Consider the following 20,925-nt stretch of genomic DNA (forward strand, 5'->3'; position numbering starts at 1 on the left):
GCCGGACGGCAGCCTCCTGAAAGAATCACAGCTCACTCCACTAGGGCTGTGGCTTCCACATGGGCCTTCAAGAACGAGGCTTCTGTTGACCAGATATGTAAGGCAGCGACTTGGTCTTCACTGCACACTTTTGCCAAATTTTACAAATTTGATACTTTTGCTTCTTCTGAGGCTATTTTTGGGAGAAAGGTTTTGCAAGCCGTGGTGCCTTCCGTTTAGGTAACCTGATTTGCTCCCTCTCCCTTCATCCGTGTCCTAAAGCTTTGGTATTGGTTCCCACAAGTAAGGATGACGCCGTGGACCGGACACACCAATGTTGGAGAAAACAGAATTTATGCTTACCTGATAAATTACTTTCTCCAACGGTGTGTCCGGTCCACGGCCCGCCCTGGTTTTTTAATCAGGTCTGATGAATTATTTTCTCTAACTACAGTCACCACGGTACCATATGGTTTCTCCTATATTTTTCCTCCTGTCCGTCGGTCGAATGACTGGGGTGGGCGGAGCCTAGGAGGGACTATATGGCCAGCTTTGCTGGGACTCTTTGCCATTTCCTGTTGGGGAGGAGATATTCCCACAAGTAAGGATGACGCCGTGGACCGGACACACCGTTGGAGAAAGTAATTTATCAGGTAAGCATAAATTCTGTTTTTTTACAAAAACACTACCAGATGGGCTATATATGTGAATCATCTACAAAACATTTATGCAAATACAAATATAGTGTGCATTATCATTTTTAATTAGTAAGGTATATTTGTTTGCAGGGACGAATTCCCCTGAGTACATTACTGCTCATTTTGCTAGAGCAGTTGCCACTTCTTGGGCCTTTCGTAATGTGTGTTCTATTAATCAGATTTGTAAGGCAGCTACTTGGTAGTCTTTGCACACTTTTTAGAAGTTTTATCACTTTGATGTGTATGCTTCTTCTGAGGTTGCTTTTGGAAGGAAAATTCTGCGTGTTGTAGTGCCTGGTCAGTAATGTTAAATGTGAATGTAATGTACACAGTTTGTCCCCTCCATTTCTTTTTTATTTTGTGGACTTTCGTGCTATATGGTTATAGATTCCCACACATGGTGACGTGTGGCTGTCACCATCTGATGAAACAAAACAAAAATTATGGTTATCTGATAAGTTAAATTATTTCATGTTGGTTGAGTCCACGAGCCCTGCCCTTTCTTTTACTTCAAGTGGAGGCAGTACTTGTTTTTCACTTTTTTGCACTCTTTATCTTTCCTGTATCCTCCGTATACTAGGCTATATCTATAACTGTATTCATGGGAATTGGGCGATGTAAAGCTGTAGTGTTTTGGGTTATCATTTGCCGCCTCCTAGTGGTCAGTAGGATAATTCCCAAATGTTTTGACCTGTGGACTCACCATCATGAAAAAAAATATGATACTACAATCTGATATGTCTTGCCAACTATTAAAATAAAAAGTTACTTTAACTTCTATTAAGTAAAACATTTAACAACAAACATCATCATAACTACTGAAGTTTAGTGTTGAAACACATGGCGGTTTACTTGAATTATCTAACTTTTTATTTTTTAGGGCATTTAAGTTCTTCTTCCATATATCCAGTGTGTCGTGCACCTTACCTACTAGCAACCTCTTGCTCTGATGGCAAAGTGAGATTTTGGAGCTGTAGAGTGGATACAGAGACGTCTCTTTCTCCAACTGAATTGGAGAACAGTATTATATATGTTTGGGAAGAATGGCGTTTGCTAATTGAAGATGGACTTCAAAATGGTGCAGTGAGTGTACCAGGCAGGCCTATAGAAGTAAGCTGTGCACATACAAACTGTTTAGCAGTAGCTTTTAAGCAAGCTCCAAGACATGCTAGCACTTCTCAAGAATTCTTGATGTGTGTAAGTATTTTTGAGTGTGAATCCACTGGTGGTTCATGTTGGATTTTGGAGCAAACCATTCATTTTGATGAACTGAGTACAATATTGGAACCTGGAATAAGTATTGACAACAACATGGTTGCATACAATAAACTTGATTTCTTTTTATCTTCTAACAAGCAAATGATGCCAAATTCTAAACATCTAGTTCATTTGGACTGGATGTCGAGGGAAGATGGGTCACATATATTAACCATAGGCATTGGTTCAAAACTTCTAATGTATGGCCAGGTTGCAAAAAAAGTACAAGAAATTTCCTGTAAAGATGATTTTGCACTACAGCTTTGGGAAACTGGCAAAAACACAGCTCACCCTCGGTTTGTGCTGCTCAGGTGTGTAGATTTGGTGTCTTCAGTTGAAGGATCTCTTCCTTTGCCAGTTTCATTATCTTGGGTACGTGATGGGATACTAGTAGTTGGCATGGATTGTGAAATGCATGTCTATTCTCAGTGGCAACCATTTTCTAAGCAGGATTTAGCAAATACAGACTCTTACAATGGAAGTACTCCATCAATAACAAACTTAATAAAACAAAGTCAGTCAGTAGGGTCAGGTCTCTACCCTCCAAAGAAATCCATGACAAGATCAATGACCAGCTTAGCACAGAAACTTATGGGTAAAAAAACTGCATTTGATCTTCCAGTGGAGATGGAAGACTCTGGTCTATTTGATGCAGCTCATGCATTATGCCCAACGTTACCTCAGTATCACCCTTTGCAGCTTTTAGAACTAATGGATTTAGGTAAAGTTAGAAGAGCAAAAGCGATTTTGTCTCATCTGGTTAAATGCATTGCTGGGGAAGTGGTAGCAATTAATGATAATGAGCCAAATCATGAGCGTAGGCTCAGATCACTTTCAATTAGTGCTAGTGGAAGCACTGCCCGGGATCCCAAGACTTTCAATAAACCAGAGAATGCTGATTATACAGAGATAGAAACAGTTCCCCCACTCCCGTTGTATGCCCTTCTTGCTGCTGATGAGGAGTCAACATTCACATCCACAATAGATAAATCCAGCAATCACAGTAATTCCAATAATCAAAGTTCTGCAAATGCAAATAATGAAAACTATGATGAGCTTTTCCAAATTCCTACTTTGAGCTCTGATGAGCTTAATGTTTCAGAATCTGAAGAAGAAAACACAAAACCTCAAGTTATTGATTTATCCCAGTACAGTCCCACATATTTTGGTCCTGAACATTCTCAGGTTCTCTGCAGACATCTGCTTCATTCCAGTCTACCAGGTCTTACGCGCATGGAACAGATGTCTTTGATGGCCCTAGCAGATACAATCGCCACAACTAGTACAGATATTGGAGAAAGCAGAGACCGCAGTCAAGGTAAATTATTGGATCAATGATGTTCTAAAATTTTCAGTCTTCAATAAATATAGGTTAATTGTTCTTTGTAGTTACATGTCCTTTTAATTTTGATAGCTTAATTAAAAAAATAATAATAAATATATATATATATATATATATATATATATATATATTGTGTCAAGCACTAAACAGAGTGGGAAGCAATTGCTAGACTAGAGCTGTACAGAAAAGATAGGGGTAAAGAAATTAGTGATATTTATATATGCACCCCTAGCTATAGCCAATGGGAGGTTTGTGGTGCAGACCCTTTAAAATAATATATCAAGAACATATATGAGTAAGAGAGAAGCAAAAAAGATATTTTGCTTCAAAAAGACAGGGAATTCAGCACTCTTTTATGAAAGGATACACAGCTCTTTAATAAACAGAGTATCAATTTATTGGTACAGAAAATTCGCTACATAGACACACTTCAACCCCTGTAAGATAACCAAGGCACTTATAAATTGGTGCGTAGGCCAAAACTGCCTAAGCTGAAACAAAGTGTCTAGTGAAAAAGTTAATAAAGTATTCACGTATGTTACACATAGAAAACCTGACCGGTCAGGAAAGCAAACAAACCGCTCAACATTCAAGCGGTGTTGTGGGAGGTACTGAGCGTCCCGTGTTCCAGTCAGCTGATGCTGGCGCGCGTTTCACCCCCCTCGACTTTTAGAAAAGGCGGGGCTTCATCAGGGCGTACCTCCCACAACACTGCTTGAATGTTGAGCGGTTTGTTTGCTTGCAGCGGCACTTTGTGAAGCCTCAAGTCTGGACAATACACAGATGAATACGGGGGACCACGTCCTCTGGCTTCAGCAGCAACTACCCAGAACTATTAAGGTGTTGTATTTTGTGAAACGTCGCCTATGTTTTACTACTAATAAAATCACATAAAAATAAATTTGGATTGCTGCAGCTTATTCTATATATATATATATATATATATATATATATATATATATATATATATATATATATATATATATATATTTTTTTTTTTTTTCCTCTTGTTAAGTGTATCCAGTCCACGGATCATCCATTACTTGTGGGATATTATCCTTCCCAACAGGAAGTTGCAAGAGGATCACCCACAGCAGAGCTGCTATATAGCTCCTCCCCTCACTGCCATATCCAGTCATTCTCTTGCAACTCTCAACTAAGATGGAGGTTGTAAGAGGACTGTGGTGTTTTATACTTAGTTTATTTCTTCAATCAAAAGTTTGTTATTTTTAAATGGTACCGGAGTGTACTGTTTATCTCAGGCAGTATTTAGAAGAAGAATCTGCCTGCGTTTTCTATGATCTTAGCAGAAGTAAGGTAACTTCAGAGGGGGAATAGCGTGCAGGTTTTCCTGTAATAAGGTATGTGCAGTTAAAATATTTTTCTAGGGATGGAATTTGCTAGAAAATGCTGCTGATACAGAAGTAATGTAAAGCCTTAAATGCAGTGATAGCGACTGGTATCAGGCTTATTAGTAGAGATACATACTCTTATAAAAGTGTATTTTAAAACGTTTGCTGGCATGTTTAATCGTTTTTTACATATGTTTGGTGATAAAACTTATTAGGGCCTAGTTTTTTCCACATGGCTGGCTTGAATTTTGCCTAGAAACAGTTCCCTGAGGCTTCCCACTGTTGTAATATGAGTGGGAGGGGCCTATTTTGGCTTTTTTTGCACAGCAAAAATTACAGACACAGACATCCAGCTTCTTCCTGCATGATCCAGGACTTCTCTGAAGGGCTCAAAAGGCTTCAAAAGTCGTATTGAGGGAGGTAAAAAGCCACAGTAGAGCTGTGGCAGTTGTTGTGACTGTTTAAAAAAGAGTTTTTGTCATTTGTTATTCCGTTTTTGGTATTAAGGGGTTAATCATCCATTTGCAAGTGGGTGCAATGCTCTGCTAACTTATTACATACATTGTAAAAATTTCGTTAGTGTAACTGCATTTTTTCACTGTTATTTCAAATTTTGGGAAAATTTGTGTTTCTTAAAGGCGCAGTAACGTTTTTTATATTGCTTGTAAACTTGTTTTAAAGTGTTTTCCAAGCTTGCTAGTCTCATTGCTTGTCTGTTTAAACATGTCTGACACAGAGGAACCTACTTGTTCATTATGTTTGAAAGCCATGGTGGAGCCGCATAGGAGAATGTGTACTAAATGTATTGATTTCACCATAAACAGTAAAGATAAGTCTTTATCTATAAAAGAATTATCACCAGAGGGTTCTGTCGAGGGGGAAGTTATGCCGACTAACTCTCCCCACGTGTCAGACCCTTTGCCTCCCGCTCAGGGGACGCACGCTAATATGGCGCCTATTACATCAGGGACGCCCATAGCGATTACCTTGCAGGACATGGCTGCAATCATGAATAATACCCTGTCAGAGGTATTATCTAGATTGCCTGAATTAAGAGGCAAGCGCGATAGCTCTGGGGTTAGGAGAGCTACAGAGTGCGCAAATGCTGTTAGAACCATGTCTGATACTGCGTCACAGTATGCAGAACATGAGGACGGAGAGCTTCAGTCTGTGGGTGACATCTCTGACTCGGGGAAACCTGATTCAGAGATTTCTAATTTTAAATTTAAGCTTGAGAACCTCCGTGTATTGCTTGGGGAGGTATTAGCTGCTCTGAATGACTGTAACACAGTTGCAATTCCAGAGAAATTGTGTAGGCTGGATAGATACTATGCGGTGCCGGTGTGTACTGACGTTTTTCCTATACCTAAAAGGCTTACAGAAATTATTAGCAAGGAGTGGGATAGACCCGGTGTGCCCTTTTCCCCACCTCCTATATTTAGAAAAATGTTTCCAATAGACGCCACTACATGGGACTTATGGCAGACGGTCCCTAAGGTGGAGGGAGCAGTTTCTACTTTAGCAAAGTGTACCACTATCCCGGTTGAGGACAGTTGTGCTTTTTCAGATCCAATGGATAAAAAATTGGAGGCTTACCTTAAGAAAATGTTTATTCAACAAGGTTTTATTTTACAGCCCCTTGCATGCATTGCGCCTGTCACTGCTGCGGCGGCATTCTGGTTTGAGGCCCTGGAAGAGGCCATCCAGACAGCTCCATTGAATTAAATTATTGACAAGCTTAGAACGCTTAAGCTAGCTAACTCATTTGTTTCTGATGCCATTGTTCATTTGACTAAACTAACTGCTAAGAATTCCGGATTCGCCATCCAGGCGCGTAGGGCGCTATGGCTTAAATCCTGGTCAGCTGACGTGACTTCAAAGTCTAAATTACTCAACATTCCTTTCAAGGGGCAGACCTTATTCGGGCCTGGCTTGAAGGAAATTATTGCTGACATTACTGGAGGCAAGGGTCATACCCTTCCTCAGGACAGGGCCAAATCAAAGGCCAAACAGTCTAATTTTCTTGCCTTTCGAAATTTCAAGGCAGGAGCAGCATCAACTTCCTCTTCTTCAAAACAAGAGGGAACTGTTGCTCATTCCAGACAGGCCTGGAAACCTAATCAGTCCTGGAACAAGGGCAAGTAGGCCAGAAAGCCTGCTGCTGCCCCCAAGACAGCATGAAGGAACGGCCCCCTATCCGGAAACGGATCTAGTGGGGGGCAGACTTTCTCTCTTCGCCCTGGCGTGGGCAAGAGATGTTCAGGATCCCTGGGCGTTGGAGATATCATCTCAGGGATATTTTCTGGACTTCAAAGCTTCTCCTCCACAAGGGAGATTTCATCTTTCAAGGTTATCAGCAAACCAGATAAAGAAAGAGGCATTCCTAAGCTGTGTGCAAGACCTCCTAGTAATGGGAGTGATCCATCCAGTTCCGCGGACGGAACAAGGACAGGGATTTTATTCAAATCTGTTTGTGGTTCCCAAGAAAGAGGGAACCTTCAGACCAAAAAAAATTATTCGGTCCATCCTACCCATGATCCAAGAGGGTCAGTACATGACCACAGTGGACTTAAAGGATGCCTACCTTCACATACCGATTCACAAAGATCATCATCGGTTCCTAAGGTTTGCCTTTCTAGACAGGCATTAACAATTTGTAGCTCTTCCCTTCGGGTTGGCCACTGCCCCGAGAATTTTTACAAAGGTTCTGGGCTCACTTCTGGCGGTTCTAAGACCGCGAGGCTCCGTATCTAGACGACATCCTGATACAGGCGTCAAGCTTTCAAATTGCCAAGTCTCATACAGAGATAGTTCTGGCATTTCTGAGGTCGCTTGGGTGGAAAGTGAACGTGGAAAAGAGTTCTCTATCACCACTCGCAAGAGTCTCCTTCCTAGGGACTCTTATAGATTCTGTAGAGATGAAAATTTACCTGACGGAGTCCAGGTTATCAAAACTTCTAAATGCTTGCCGTGTCCTTCATTCCATTCCACGCCCGTCAGTGGCTCAGTGCATGGAAGTAATCGGCTTAATGGTAGTGGCAATGGACATAGTGCCATTTGCGCGCCTGCATCTCAGACCGCTGCAATTATGCATGCTAAGTCAGTGGAATGGGGATTACTCAGATTTGTCCCCTCTACTAAATCTGGATCAAGAGACCAGAGATTCTCTTCTCCGGTGGCTTTCTCGGGTCCATCTGTCCAAGGGTATGACCTTTCGCAGGCCAAATTGGACGATTGTAACAACAGATGCCAGCCTTCTAGGTTGGGGCGCAGTCTGGAACTCCCTGAAGGCTCAGGGATCGTGGACTCAGGAGGAGAAACTCCTCCCAATAAATATTCTGGAGTTAAGAGCAATATTCAAGGCTCTTCTAGCTTGGCCTCTGTTAGCAACACCGAGGTTCATCAGATTTCAGTCGGAGAACATCACGACTGTGGCTTACATCAACCATCAAGGGGGAACCAGGAGTTCCCTAGCGATGTTAGAAGTCTCAAAGATAATTCGCTGGGCAGAGTCTCACTCTTGCCACCTGTCAGCAATCCACATCCCAGGCATAGAGAACTGGGAGGCGGATTTTCTAAGTCGTCAGACTTTTCATCCGGGGGAGTGGGAACTCCATCCGGAGGTGTTTGCTCAACTGGTCCATCGTTGGGGCAAACCAGAACTGGATCTCATGGCGTCTCGCCAGAACGCCAAGCTTCCTTGTTACGGATCCAGGTCCAGGGACCCAGAAGCGACGCTGATAGATGCTCTAGCAGCTCCTTGGTTCTTCAACCTGGCCTATGTGTTTCCACCGTTTCCTTTGCTCCCTCGACTGATTGCCAAAATCGAACAGGAGAGAGCATCGGTGATTCTGATAGCGCCTGCGTGGCCACGCAGGACCTGGTATGCAGACCTAGTGGACATGTCATCTCTTCCACCATGGACTCTTCCAATCATCCAAATCTAATTTCTCTGAGACTGACTGCATGGAGATTGAACGCTTGATTCTATCAAGGCGTGGCTTCTCCGAGTCAGTCATTGATACCTTAATACAGGCTCGGAAGCCTGTCACCAGGAAAATCTACCATAAGATATGGCGTAAATATCTTTATTGGTGTGAATCCAAGAGTTACTCATGGAGTAAGGTTAGGATTCCTAGGATATTGTCCTTTCTCCAAGAGGGTTTGGACAAAGGCTTATCAGCTAGTTCTTTAAAAGATCAGATCTCTGCTCTGTCTATTCTTTTGCACAAGCGTCTGGCAGAAGTTCCAGACGTCCAGGCATTTTGTCAGGCTTTGGTTAGGATTAAGCCTGTGTTTAAAACTATTGCTCCCCCGTGGAGCTTAAACTTGGTTCTTAAAGTTCTTCAGGGAGTTCCGTTTGAACCCCTTCATTCCATTGATATTAAACTTTTATCTTGGAAAGTTCTGTTTTTGATGGCTATTTCCTCGGCTCGAAGAGTCTCTGAGTTATCTGCCTTACATTGTGATTCTCCTTATCTGATTTTTCATGCAGATAAGGTAGTTCTGCGTACCAAACCTGGGTTTTTACCTAAGGTGGTTTCTAACAGGAATATCAATCAAGAGATTGTTGTTCAATCATTGTGTCCTAATCCTTCTTCAAAGAAGGAACGTCTTTTGCATAATCTGGACGTAGTCCGTGCCTTGAAGTTTTACTTACAGGCTACTAAAGATTTTCGTCAAACATCTGCCCTGTTTGTCGTTTACTCTGGACAGAGGAGAGGTCAAAAAGCTTCGGCAACCTCTCTCTCCTTTTGGCTTCGGGGCATAGTACGCTTAGCCTATGAGACTGCTGGACAGCAGCCCCCTGAAAGGATTACAGCTCATTCTACTAGAGCTGTGGCTTCCACCTGGGCCTTTAAAAATGAGGCCTCTGTTGAACAGATTGGCAAGGCTGCGACTTGGTCTTCGCTTCACACCTTTTCAAAATTTTACAAATTTGACACTTTTGCTTCTTCGGAGGCTAATTTTGGGAGAAAGGTTCTACAGGCAGTGGTTCCTTCCGTTTAGGTTCCTGCCTTGTCCCTCCCATCATCCGTGTACTTTAGCTTTGGTATTGGTATCCCACAAGTAATGGATAATCCGTGGACTGGATACACTTAACAAGAGAAAACATAATTTATGCTTACCTGATAAATTTATTTCCCTTGTAGTGTATTCAGTCCACGGCCCGCCCTGTCCTTTTTAAGGCAGGTCTAAATTTTAATTAAACTACAGTCACCACTGCACCCTATGGTTTCTCCTTTCTCGTCTTGTTTCGGTCAAATGACTGGATATGGCAGTGAGGGGAGGAGCTATATAGCAGCTCTGCTGTGGGTGATCCTCTTGCAACTTCCTGTTGGGAAGGAGAATATCCCACAAGTAATGGATGATCCGTGGACTGGATACACTACAAGAGAAATAAATTTATCAGGTAAGCATAAATTGTTATATAAATATATATATATATATATATATATGTGTGTGTGTGTGTATATATATATATATATATATATATATATATATATATATATATATATATATATATATATATATATATATATATACATACTGACAAACTTCGTAGAAAAGATAGAGCACTCATAATTCCGCTGCCGTAATGGTTAGTTTCTTGCCCAGCGTGCATACCAAGTAAGGATAGATATATAAGGTTTCAAGTAGTAGCAGCACTCACTGGGTCTTTAAATGAACAAATATTTATTTGACCTGTAACGTTTTGGGGTTACCCCGTCCTCAGACAAGATTACAATACAAAAAAAGTGTATATTTACTTACTTTATACCCGCCACCCTGGACCCAGATCTCGACGTTGGCGTTCTGGAAGTGACGTCACGGCTTTACCCGACCACGTGTGTACAGGCCGACTTGAGTAAGTAGTCATGGTTACCAGGACGCCACCCTCGCAATCAACTGTCTGGATCATAAAATACAGTGCTTATTAAAAACAAAAGAGAAGCAATGAAGCGGTTGTCAGTTATTTGTAGGTGTTTTACCTAATTATATACTATAAACAGGGGGCAATATACCTGAAATATTTACCTTGTAATTTTAACAATATATTTGCATATTGGAATGTCCACTATCCACATAGATGGGATAATCACAAAATCCTATTGGGTATATAAGGCATACTTAAGGCAGTTTATTGGGTAGTTGTTAGATATAAAAATCGGGGGCTTAGGAACAAGACCTATAGACTAACTATGATCTACTATCTATGTGTGATTTGGATAATTATAGAACACTAGTGGATTTCCCTAGAGTAAACAGTTTCTATATATACGTATCTGTACATTTTAATAATGGACGGACTATCCTACATACAGAAGTAATCCCATTATACTGATATTACGTATTATATAAAACAGTGCCAGTCCAGGCTAGTGGTCAATCCCCTGGGGATTAATGTTCCCAGTGTGAATATCCATCTAGATTCAATTTGTAACAACATTTCTGCTCGATCCCCTCCTCTATATTGAGTTGTATGTAGGATAGTCCATTCATTATTAAATGTACAGATACGTGTATATATAGAAACTGTTTACTCTAGGGAAATCCACTAGTGTTCTATAATTATCCAAATCACACATAGGTTGTATGGATCATACTTAATCTATAGGTCCTTTTCCTAAGTCCCCTATTTTTAAAATGCAAGTGTCTTTTTATTTCATTCTTGCACATACATACTGTAAATACATTTTGTTATTATATAATTTATGTATGTGTCTGTATCTCTTAAAACAGGTTAGTTTATCCTCCTGTTTGCTTGTACAACTGAATTACTGTGTCGCAAAATGATGTAGGTCTAAAAAGTGTGTCGCCAACATGAAAAGTTTGGAAAGCTCTGGTATAGATCATAGTTAATCTATAGGTCCTTTTCCTAAGTCCCCTATTTTTGAAATGCAAGTGTCTTTATCTAATATTCCACTAAATATTCAGAAACCGTGTTCATCCCATCAACCTCATACATCCCATTAAAATTGTAAGTAGCTATTGGTGTTAAAATTTTTTTTTAAATTCTTGCACATACTTACATACTGTAAATACATTTCGTTATAATATTATTTATGTATGTGTCCGTATCTCTTAAAACAATTTAGTTTAACCTGTTTGCTAGTACAACTGAACTGTGTCGCAAAATGATGTAGGTCTAAAAAAGTGTGTCACAAACATGAAAAGTTTGGGAAGTTCTGGTATACATCATAGTTGGTCTATAGGTATATTGCCCCCTGTTTATAGTATATAATTATATAAAACACCTACAAATAACTGTGACAACCGCTTCATTGCTTCTCTTTTATTTTTAATTAGCACTGTATTTTATGATCCAGACAGCCGATTGCGAGGGTGGCGTCCCAGTAACCATGACTACTTACTCACGCCGGTTGCACACACGTGGTCGGTAAAGCCGTGATGTCACTTTCGGAACGACATAGGCGAGATCTTGGTCCAGGGTGGCGAATATAAAGTAAGTAAATGTACACTTTTTGTATTGTAATCTTGTCTGAGGACAGGGTAACCCCGAAACGTTACAGGTCAAATAAATATTTGTTTATTTAAAGACCCAGTGAGTGCTGCTACTGCTTGAATCATATATAATTAAGGTAAGGTAGATAAAGTATACTGCACTCCTGCATATATGTCCTCCCAATAAGGAATAAAAACGCTTCTCTCACAAAAAGTCACTCCAAAATCCCACCAACTACATGAAGGTTATGCAGCTTGAAACGAAGACCCTATATTAACACAGTGTAAACATAACACATAGCACATGGATGCTAGAAGATACAGACCAGAGCACATATATATAGGGATATAGCAGGAGAAGCGCCTGTAACCATGGAGTACTAGGGAAATAGCGGTAGTATTATAATTAAGGGGACTACTGCCCGTAACAGCCTGTAGCTGTTCCCACTCACCGCTTCCGTGTCACCATAAAGCTATGCCTCTTGCTCCATATACTGGTATCCAGGCTCTGTTAAAAGTCCGTGTGTAGCTCCGTGTATCACTCAGCTGGGTTCAGCATGTATTGCTGCAACGCACAAGTGACGTTGCAAATCCGTTGATCCAATCACCTCTTTGATGTTCAGGTGCGGACATCCAAATGCTGCTTGGTGGATGCTGCAGGGAAATGTACCCTCCTGCAGAGTGAGAGAGAAGGGCTGGCGAGCTCACTTAGACCCAGGATCCTGGCCAATAAATAGCAATAAATTAAAAACGATGATCCTGAGGTCAACTGAAAGTAAAAGCAGTCTTTATTAGTATTCCAAAAGTATAAAAATAAACCCATGGGGGTCCAGCACACACAAATCTGAGCACTGTGTACTCAAGCTGACATGTTTCGGTATAACACCGTAATCATAGCTAAATGGGTACACAAGTGCTGTCTATTTAAGAGCCAATGGAAAAACCTCATTGGTTAATGCAAAAAACAATCATCGGTGTTCAAATGTGTTCACATTAACCATTACTACTCCAAAGCTAATGTGGTGTTACATAGTCTAAACCTAAACACTATTTAGTATCCCCTATCAATTAATGCAAAATGTAAGCAGTACATATAAATGATAATACAACCTGCGCAAAATTCATACATTAATACATTATATTGGTAAACTAAATCTAATATGACCTTAAAGATCGTTAATTCCTTAACTTAGAGACTGAGTAGCTACTTGATGCAAAATCTGAATCAATACAGGGGGATGTTAATAAATGTAAAATGTAAGACAGAATAGGTATACAGATAAACCTTTAAATATAATAGCCGTATTGGGTAAATTGGCTAAGTATATAGCTCCTGTTTAAAGAAAGAGTATGTATATCTTTACAATGTCTGTTGTTACATAATATCTATTGTTATATAACAAGATGTACCTTAGTGTGTGTACAAAAAACAAACCAGACAACAGTGTATATATTAAATATCAAATCTAACAAACCAAAGTGTAAAGGGTAAACCTTTAATGACCTCCAGTATTGGCACCAGTAGGCAAACCTTTAAAGTCTGGAGCATTTTATATCCCAAACGGTCCCTAGAGTGGAGTTGTAATAATACAACATATATGCACATACAACTAGACTCACAGCATGTAAAATAGCAATGCTGCTTCTTGTTATTAGATAATTACAACTCTATTTCAGGACAATAATTCAAGCACCCCTAGGAGTGTTGCTGCACTTAAAGGTTCCACAAACCAAAGTGGAACATAAGGAAAGTAATGACAAGGAAAAAAAGACCTCACTAGTGGTGTATATATGCAACCCCGGATGCACACACATATATATGCATACAAGGAACATTCTTTGTATGATAATATTAGTGCGTTAGTGCTAATCTAAGGGCTTAAAGCAACCATAGTTACTTCTATGTACATATGGTAGAATGCGTAACGCACTTTATAAAGGGGGAAACCAGGTCACAAATACCGTGCACGATCAGCAAACCGAAACATCATTTCCAGTAATTTATAAGAAATTATTCAGAGTTGAGACCCCTAGGTACCCTGATATGAAGCTTAAAATTCCAAAACATCTCATGTTTGCCTAAACTTTGGTCTCTATCCCCTCCTCGCGAGGGAATTCTGATCCATTCAGTAGCTTGCCACCTTAATGTTGCATTACTCTTGTGGTGTACATTCTTAAAGTGTTTCGCTAGGGGGTTCTTAGCTTCACCAATTTTAATGGTGGACAAATGATTTCTTATCCTGGGGTTCACGTCAGTAGGGGTAAGTCCTACATATTGTAAATGGCATTCTATGCAGGTAAGTAAATAAATGACATAGGAGGATGTACATTTGAGACAGGAAGTGATCTTAAATCCTTCACCCGTAATTTCGGAATGGAATTCCTCCGAAGTGATACTAAACTCACATGGTTTGCATCTGGACCTAACACAGAAAAATAGGAGCACCAGCCGGGAGTGTATTTAAAAACTTGAAATTTTATTAGTACCATATAAAAAGCCTGGGGCACAGACTGTGTACAAAAAGACAAATAGAAGTCAGCGCTTAAAGCATCAGCTGACGCGTTTCGGCATATGCCGTATTCGTAGCTGCTTGCTTCATGCTCTAAAACACACTACTTACAACCGTAAGCGGCTTCTCATTGGTCGCCATCTTAATTCATTGATTAATTACACTTGTGTATATTTAACCTCATCGTGTCTAGTTTTGACAAGTGCTATAAACCAGATTCTGAACCTATAAACCCTATTTTCTTATGTCACCTATTCTACTTAATAGCCTATCCCCTTAAAGGGGTATCTAACAATCCTATGTATATGGTCAGTTCTACTCTGTGAAAAGCATTACTGGGCTAAAAGAAGCTGCACCCAGATGGTAAATCGCCATAGAACAGGCTAACAATGGTATTGAGCCGGATGTTCGTACCTGTGAGTGTGCTTATCTGTGTGTGTGTGTGTGTGTGTATATATATGTATATGTATGTATGTGTGTGTGTGTGTGTGTGTGTGTGAATAGGCACAAATTACAAATGGATAAATAAATCACATAAAATGCAATTCTAATAAATAACAAGTATGTAGCGACTTGATAGTCACCTAACAAAGGTTACGTTTCCAAATTAGAAAACAAGTAGACAAAATATGCTCAGTATTACACCATTGTGTATCCTAAATATCCTAGGTATACAAAAATAATATATAATATAAGTACCAGCGCTAATAAAAAGTACCAGCTAAGTATAAAAAGAACCCAGTCAGTGTATAATAGAGCAATAGTCCTAAAGAAGATAAAATATGAGCCAAAGATAAGTCCCCAGATTTCAAGGTGTCAGGAAGAATTGGTTTCCAAATGTCACCAGTCGCTGTGCTCACACCCGTGGAAATAAGTAGAATTCCTACTTACTAGAAATTACCCCAATCAAATCAAGCTACCAGGCTATGATCTACTCCAGGCTGACAGTAGCAGGCGGTGGTCCGTGCAAGGGAGGCCAAGGACGGGATACTCGCCCGAGGGAGAGAGGAGTGGATCCATAGCCTGTTAGTGTGAATGAAGAGGGATCACTTTCCAGCTGAGCAACTCACAGATGGTTTACTAGATGTGGCACTTGCCTCATTTGATTTGTAGCAAATCTTTTTCCACTTAAGTGTAATTTCTGATAAATATATAGAAAATTAATTTAACATCCCTTTAAATTTTGATTAGATTAATTCTAGATTACAAATTTTAACTTGCAGTCTTCATCTTAAGCATTATTTATGGAAGTACTTTCTGTTCATTCTGTTTGTTGTTTTAATATGATTCAAATAGTTTTTCTTTTCCTAGTGTATGTATGTATGTATATCCTAGTATATGTATGTATATAATCTTTTCATTGTCTGTACATCTTCAGTAGATCAATAGTTTGTATTTGCTCCTTTAGGTGGCGAAACACTTGATGAATGTGGGTTGAAATTCTTCCTGGCTGTTCGCCTACATACATTTCTAACCACATCTCTTCCTCCTGCTTATCGAGCTCAGATTTCTCACCAAGGTAACAAAGCCTTTCAATGCGTTTTCTGCTGGTATCTGCAAATGATATCAGCCTTTATCTTTTGTGCTCACAATGCAAAGCCATAACGATTGTTTGTTTTATTACTAACATATTTACAAAACTAATAATGTCAAAACAATATTATTTAGGTCTAGTAAACTAAATGCCTATTTCTCCAACATAGGTGTGTCCGGTCCACGGCGTCATCCTTACTTGTGGGATATTCTCTTCCCCAACAGGAAATGGCAAAGAGCCCAGCAAAGCTGGTCACATGATCCCTCCTAGGCTCCGCCTACCCCAGTCATTCTCTTTGCCGTTGTACAGGCAACATCTCCACGGAGATGGCTTAGAGTTTTTTAGTGTTTAACTGTAGTTTTTATTATTCAATCAAGAGTTTGTTATTTTAAAATAGTGCTGGTATGTACTATTTACTCTGAAACAGAAAAGAGATGAAGATTTCTGTTTGTAAGAGGAAAATGATTTTAGCAACCGTTACTAAAATCCATGGCTGTTCCACACAGGACTGTTGAGAGGAATTAACTTCAGTTGGGGGAACAGTGAGCAGTCTTTTGCTGCTTGAGGTATGACACATTCTAACAAGACGATGTAATGCTGGAAGCTGTCATTTTCCCTATGGGATCCGGTAAGCCATTTTTATTCAGACAGTAAATAAGGGCTTCACAAGGGCTTATTAAGACTGTAGACATTTTCTGGGCTAAATCGATTCATATATTACACATATTTAGCCTTGAGGAATCATTTAATCTGGGTATTTTGGTAAAATAATATCGGCAGGCACTGTTTTAGACACCTTATTCTTTAGGGGCTTTCCCTAATCATAGGCAGAGCCTCATTTTCGCGCCGGTATTGCGCACTTGTTTTTGAGAGGCATGACATGCAGTCGCATGTGTGAGGAGCTCTGATACATAGAAAAGACTTTCTGAAGGCGTCATTTGGTATCGTATTCCCCTTTGGGCTTGGTTGGGTCTCAGCAAAGCAGATACCAGGGACTGTAAAGGGGTTAAAGTTAAAAACGGCTCCGGTTCCGTTATTTTAAGGGTTAAAGCTTCCAAATTTGGTGTGCAATACTTTTAAGGCTTTAAGACACTGTGGTGAAATTTTGGTGAATTTTGAACAATTCCTTCATACTTTTTCGCAATTGCAGTAATAAAGTGTGTTCAGTTTAAAATTTAAAGTGACAGTAACGGTTTTATTTTAAAACGTTTTTTGTACTTTGTTATCAAGTTTATGCCTGTTTAACATGTCTGAACTACCAGATAGACTGTGTTCTGAATGTGGGGAAGCCAGGGTTCCTTCTCATTTAAATAAATGTGATTTATGTGACACTGAAAATGATGCCCAAGATGATTCCTCAAGTGAGGGGAGTAAGCATGGTACTGCATCATTCCCTCCTTCGTCTACACGAGTCTTGCCCACTCAGGAGGCCCCTAGTACATCTAGCGCGCCAATACTCCTTACTATGCAACAATTAACGGCTGTAATGGATAATTCTATCAAAAACATTTTAGCCAAAATGCCCACTTATCAGCGTAAGCGCGACTGCTCTGTTTTAGATACTGAAGAGCATGAGGACGCTGATGATAATGGTTCTGAAATGCCCCTACACCAGTCTGAGGGGGCCAGGGAGGTTTTGTCTGAGGGAGAAATTTCAGATTCAGGGAAAATTTCTCAACAAGCTGAACCCGATGTGATTACATTTAAATTTAAGTTGGAACATCTCCGCGCTCTGCTTAAGGAGGTATTATCCACTCTGGATGATTGTGAGAATTTGATCATCCCAGAGAAACTATGTAAAATGGACAAGTTCCTAGAGGTCCCGGGGCTCCCAGAAGCTTTTCCTATACCCAAGCGGGTGGCGGACATTGTAAATAAAGAATGGGAAAGGCCCGGTATACCTTTCGTCCCTCCCCCCATATTTAAAAAATTGTTTCCTATGGTCGACCCCAGAAAGGACTTATGGCAGACAGTCCCCAAGGTCGAGGGAGCGGTTTCTACTTTAAACAAACGCACCACTATACCCATAGAAGATAGTTGTGCTTTCAAAGATCCTATGGATAAAAAATTAGAAGGTTTGCTTAAAAAGATGTTTGTTCAGCAAGGTAACCTTCTACAACCAATTTCATGCATTGTCCCTGTCACTACAGCCGCGTGTTTCTGGTTCGATGAGCTAGTAAAGGCGATCGATAGTGATTCTCCTCCTTATGAGGAGATTATGGACAGAATCCGTGCTCTCAAATTGGCTAATTCTTTCACCCTAGACGCCACTTTGCAATTGGCTAGGTTAGCGGCAAAGAATTCTGGGTTTGCTATTGTGGCGCGCAGAGCGCTTTGGTTGAAATCTTGGTCAGCTGATGCGTCTTCCAAGAACAAACTCCTTAACATTCCTTTCAAGGGGAAAACGCTGTTTGGCCCTGACTTGAAAGAGATTATCTCTGATATCACTGGGGGTAAGGGCCACGCCCTTCCTCAGGATAGGTCTTTCAAGGCCAAAAATAAACCTAATTTTCGTCCCTTTCGTAGAAACGGACCAGCTCCAAGTGCTACGTCCTCTAAGCAAGAGGGTAATACTTCTCAAGCCAAGCCAGCCTGGAGACCAATGCAAGGCTGGAACAAGGGAAAGCAGGCCAAGAAACCTGCCACTGCTACCAAGACAGCATGAAATGTTGGCCCCCGATCCGGGACCGGATCTGGTGGGGGGCAGACTCTCTCTCTTCGCTCAGGCTTGGGCAAGAGATGTTCTGGATCCTTGGGCACTAGAAATAGTCTCCCAAGGTTATCTTCTGGAATTCAAGGGGCTTCCCCCAAGGGGGAGGTTCCACAGGTCTCAATTGTCTTCAGACCACATAAAAAGACAGGCATTCTTACATTGTGTAGAAGACCTGTTAAAAATGGGAGTGATTCATCCTGTTCCATTAGGAGAACAAGGGATGGGGTTCTACTCCAATCTGTTCATAGTTCCCAAAAAAGAGGGAACGTTCAGACCAATCTTAGATCTCAAGATCTTAAACAAGTTTCTCAAGGTTCCATCGTTCAAAATGGAAACCATTCGAACAATTCTTCCTTCCATCCAGGAAGGTCAATTCATGACCACGGTGGATTTAAAGGATGCGTATCTACATATTCCTATCCACAAGGAACATCATCGGTTCCTAAGGTTCGCATTCCTGGACAAGCATTACCAGTTCGTGGCGCTTCCTTTCGGATTAGCCACTGCTCCAAGGATTTTCACAAAGGTACTAGGGTCCCTTCTAGCGGTGCTAAGACCAAGGGGCATTGCAGTAGTACCTTACTTGGACGACATTCTGATTCAAGCGTCGTCCCTTCCTCAAGCAAAGGCTCACACGGACATAGTCCTGGCCTTTCTCAGATCTCACGGATGGAAAGTGAACGTGGTAAAGAGTTCTCTATCTCCGTCGACAAGGGTTCCCTTCTTGGGAACAATAATAGACTCCTTAGAAATGAGGATTTTTCTGACAGAGGCCAGAAAAACAAAACTTCTAAACTCTTGTCGGACACTTCATTCCGTTCCTCTTCCTTCCATAGCGCAGTGCATGGAAGTAATAGGTTTGATGGTAGCGGCAATGGACATAGTTCCTTTTGCGCGCATTCATCTAAGACCATTACAACTGTGCATGCTCAGTCAGTGGAATGGGGACTATACAGACTTGTCTCCGAAGATACAAGTAAATCAGAGGACCAGAGACTCACTCCGTTGGTGGCTGTCCCTGGACAACCTGTCACAAGGGATGACCTTCCGCAGACCAGAGTGGGTCATTGTCACGACCGGCGCCAGTCTGATGGGCTGGGGCGCGGTCTGGGGATCCCTGAAAGCTCAGGGTCTTTGGTCTCGGGAAGAATCTCTTCTACCGATAAATATTCTGGAACTGAGAGCGATATTCAATGCTCTCAAGGCTTGGCCTCAGCTAGCAAAGGCCAAGTTCATACGGTTTCAATCAGACAACATGACGACTGTTGCGTACATCAACCATCAGGGGGGAACAAGGAGTTCCCTGGCGATGGAAGAAGTGACCAAAATCATTCAATGGGCGGAGACTCACTCCTGCCACCTGTCTGCAATCCACATCCCAGGAGTGGAAAATTGGGAAGCGGATTTTCTGAGTCGTCAGACATTACATCCGGGGGAGTGGGAACTCCATCCGGAAATCTTTGCCCAAATTACTCAACTGTGGGGCATTCCAGACATGGATCTGATGGCCTCTCGTCAGAACTTCAAGGTTCCTTGCTACGGGTCCAGATCCAGGGATCCCAAGGCGACTCTAGTAGATGCACTAGTAGCACCTTGGACCTTCAAACTAGCTTATGTATTCCCGCCGTTTCCTCTCATCCCCAAGCTGGTAGCCAGGATCCATCAGGAGAGGGCGTCGGTGATCTTGATAGCTCCTGCGTGGCCACGCAGGACTTGGTATGCAGATCTGGTGAATATGTCATCGGCTCCACCATGGAAGCTACCTTTGAGACGAGACCTTCTTGTTCAAGGTCCGTTCGAACATCCGAATCTGGTCTCACTCCAGCTGACTGCTTGGAGATTGAACGCTTGATCTTATCAAAACGAGGGTTCTCAGATTCTGTTATTGATACTCTTGTTCAGGCCAGAAAGCCTGTAACTAGAAAAATTTACCACAAAATATGGAAAAAATATATCTGTTGGTGTGAATCTAAAGGATTCCCTTGGGACAAGGTAAAGATTCCTAAGATTCTATCCTTTCTTCAAGAAGGATTGGAGAAAGGATTATCTGCAAGTTCCTTGAAGGGACAGATT

General features: G+C 41.1%; 1 protein-coding gene across 3 annotated transcripts in view; it reads left to right on the plus strand.

The window, feature by feature from the left end:
• Positions 1-20,925, plus strand: part of DMXL1 (Dmx like 1) — a 383,924-nt gene that overhangs the window by 144,551 nt on the left and 218,448 nt on the right. For all 3 annotated transcript variants that reach the window (XM_053701585.1, XM_053701589.1, XM_053701586.1), the window contains exons 19-20: positions 1,558-3,252; positions 16,014-16,124. In XM_053701585.1, the coding sequence (XP_053557560.1) occupies positions 1,558-3,252; positions 16,014-16,124 (1,806 nt within the window). The remainder of the gene's footprint in view (positions 1-1,557; positions 3,253-16,013; positions 16,125-20,925) is intronic.

Source organism: Bombina bombina, chromosome 2, assembly GCF_027579735.1.
Source record: "Bombina bombina isolate aBomBom1 chromosome 2, aBomBom1.pri, whole genome shotgun sequence".
Lineage (NCBI taxonomy): Eukaryota > Metazoa > Chordata > Amphibia > Anura > Bombinatoridae > Bombina > Bombina bombina.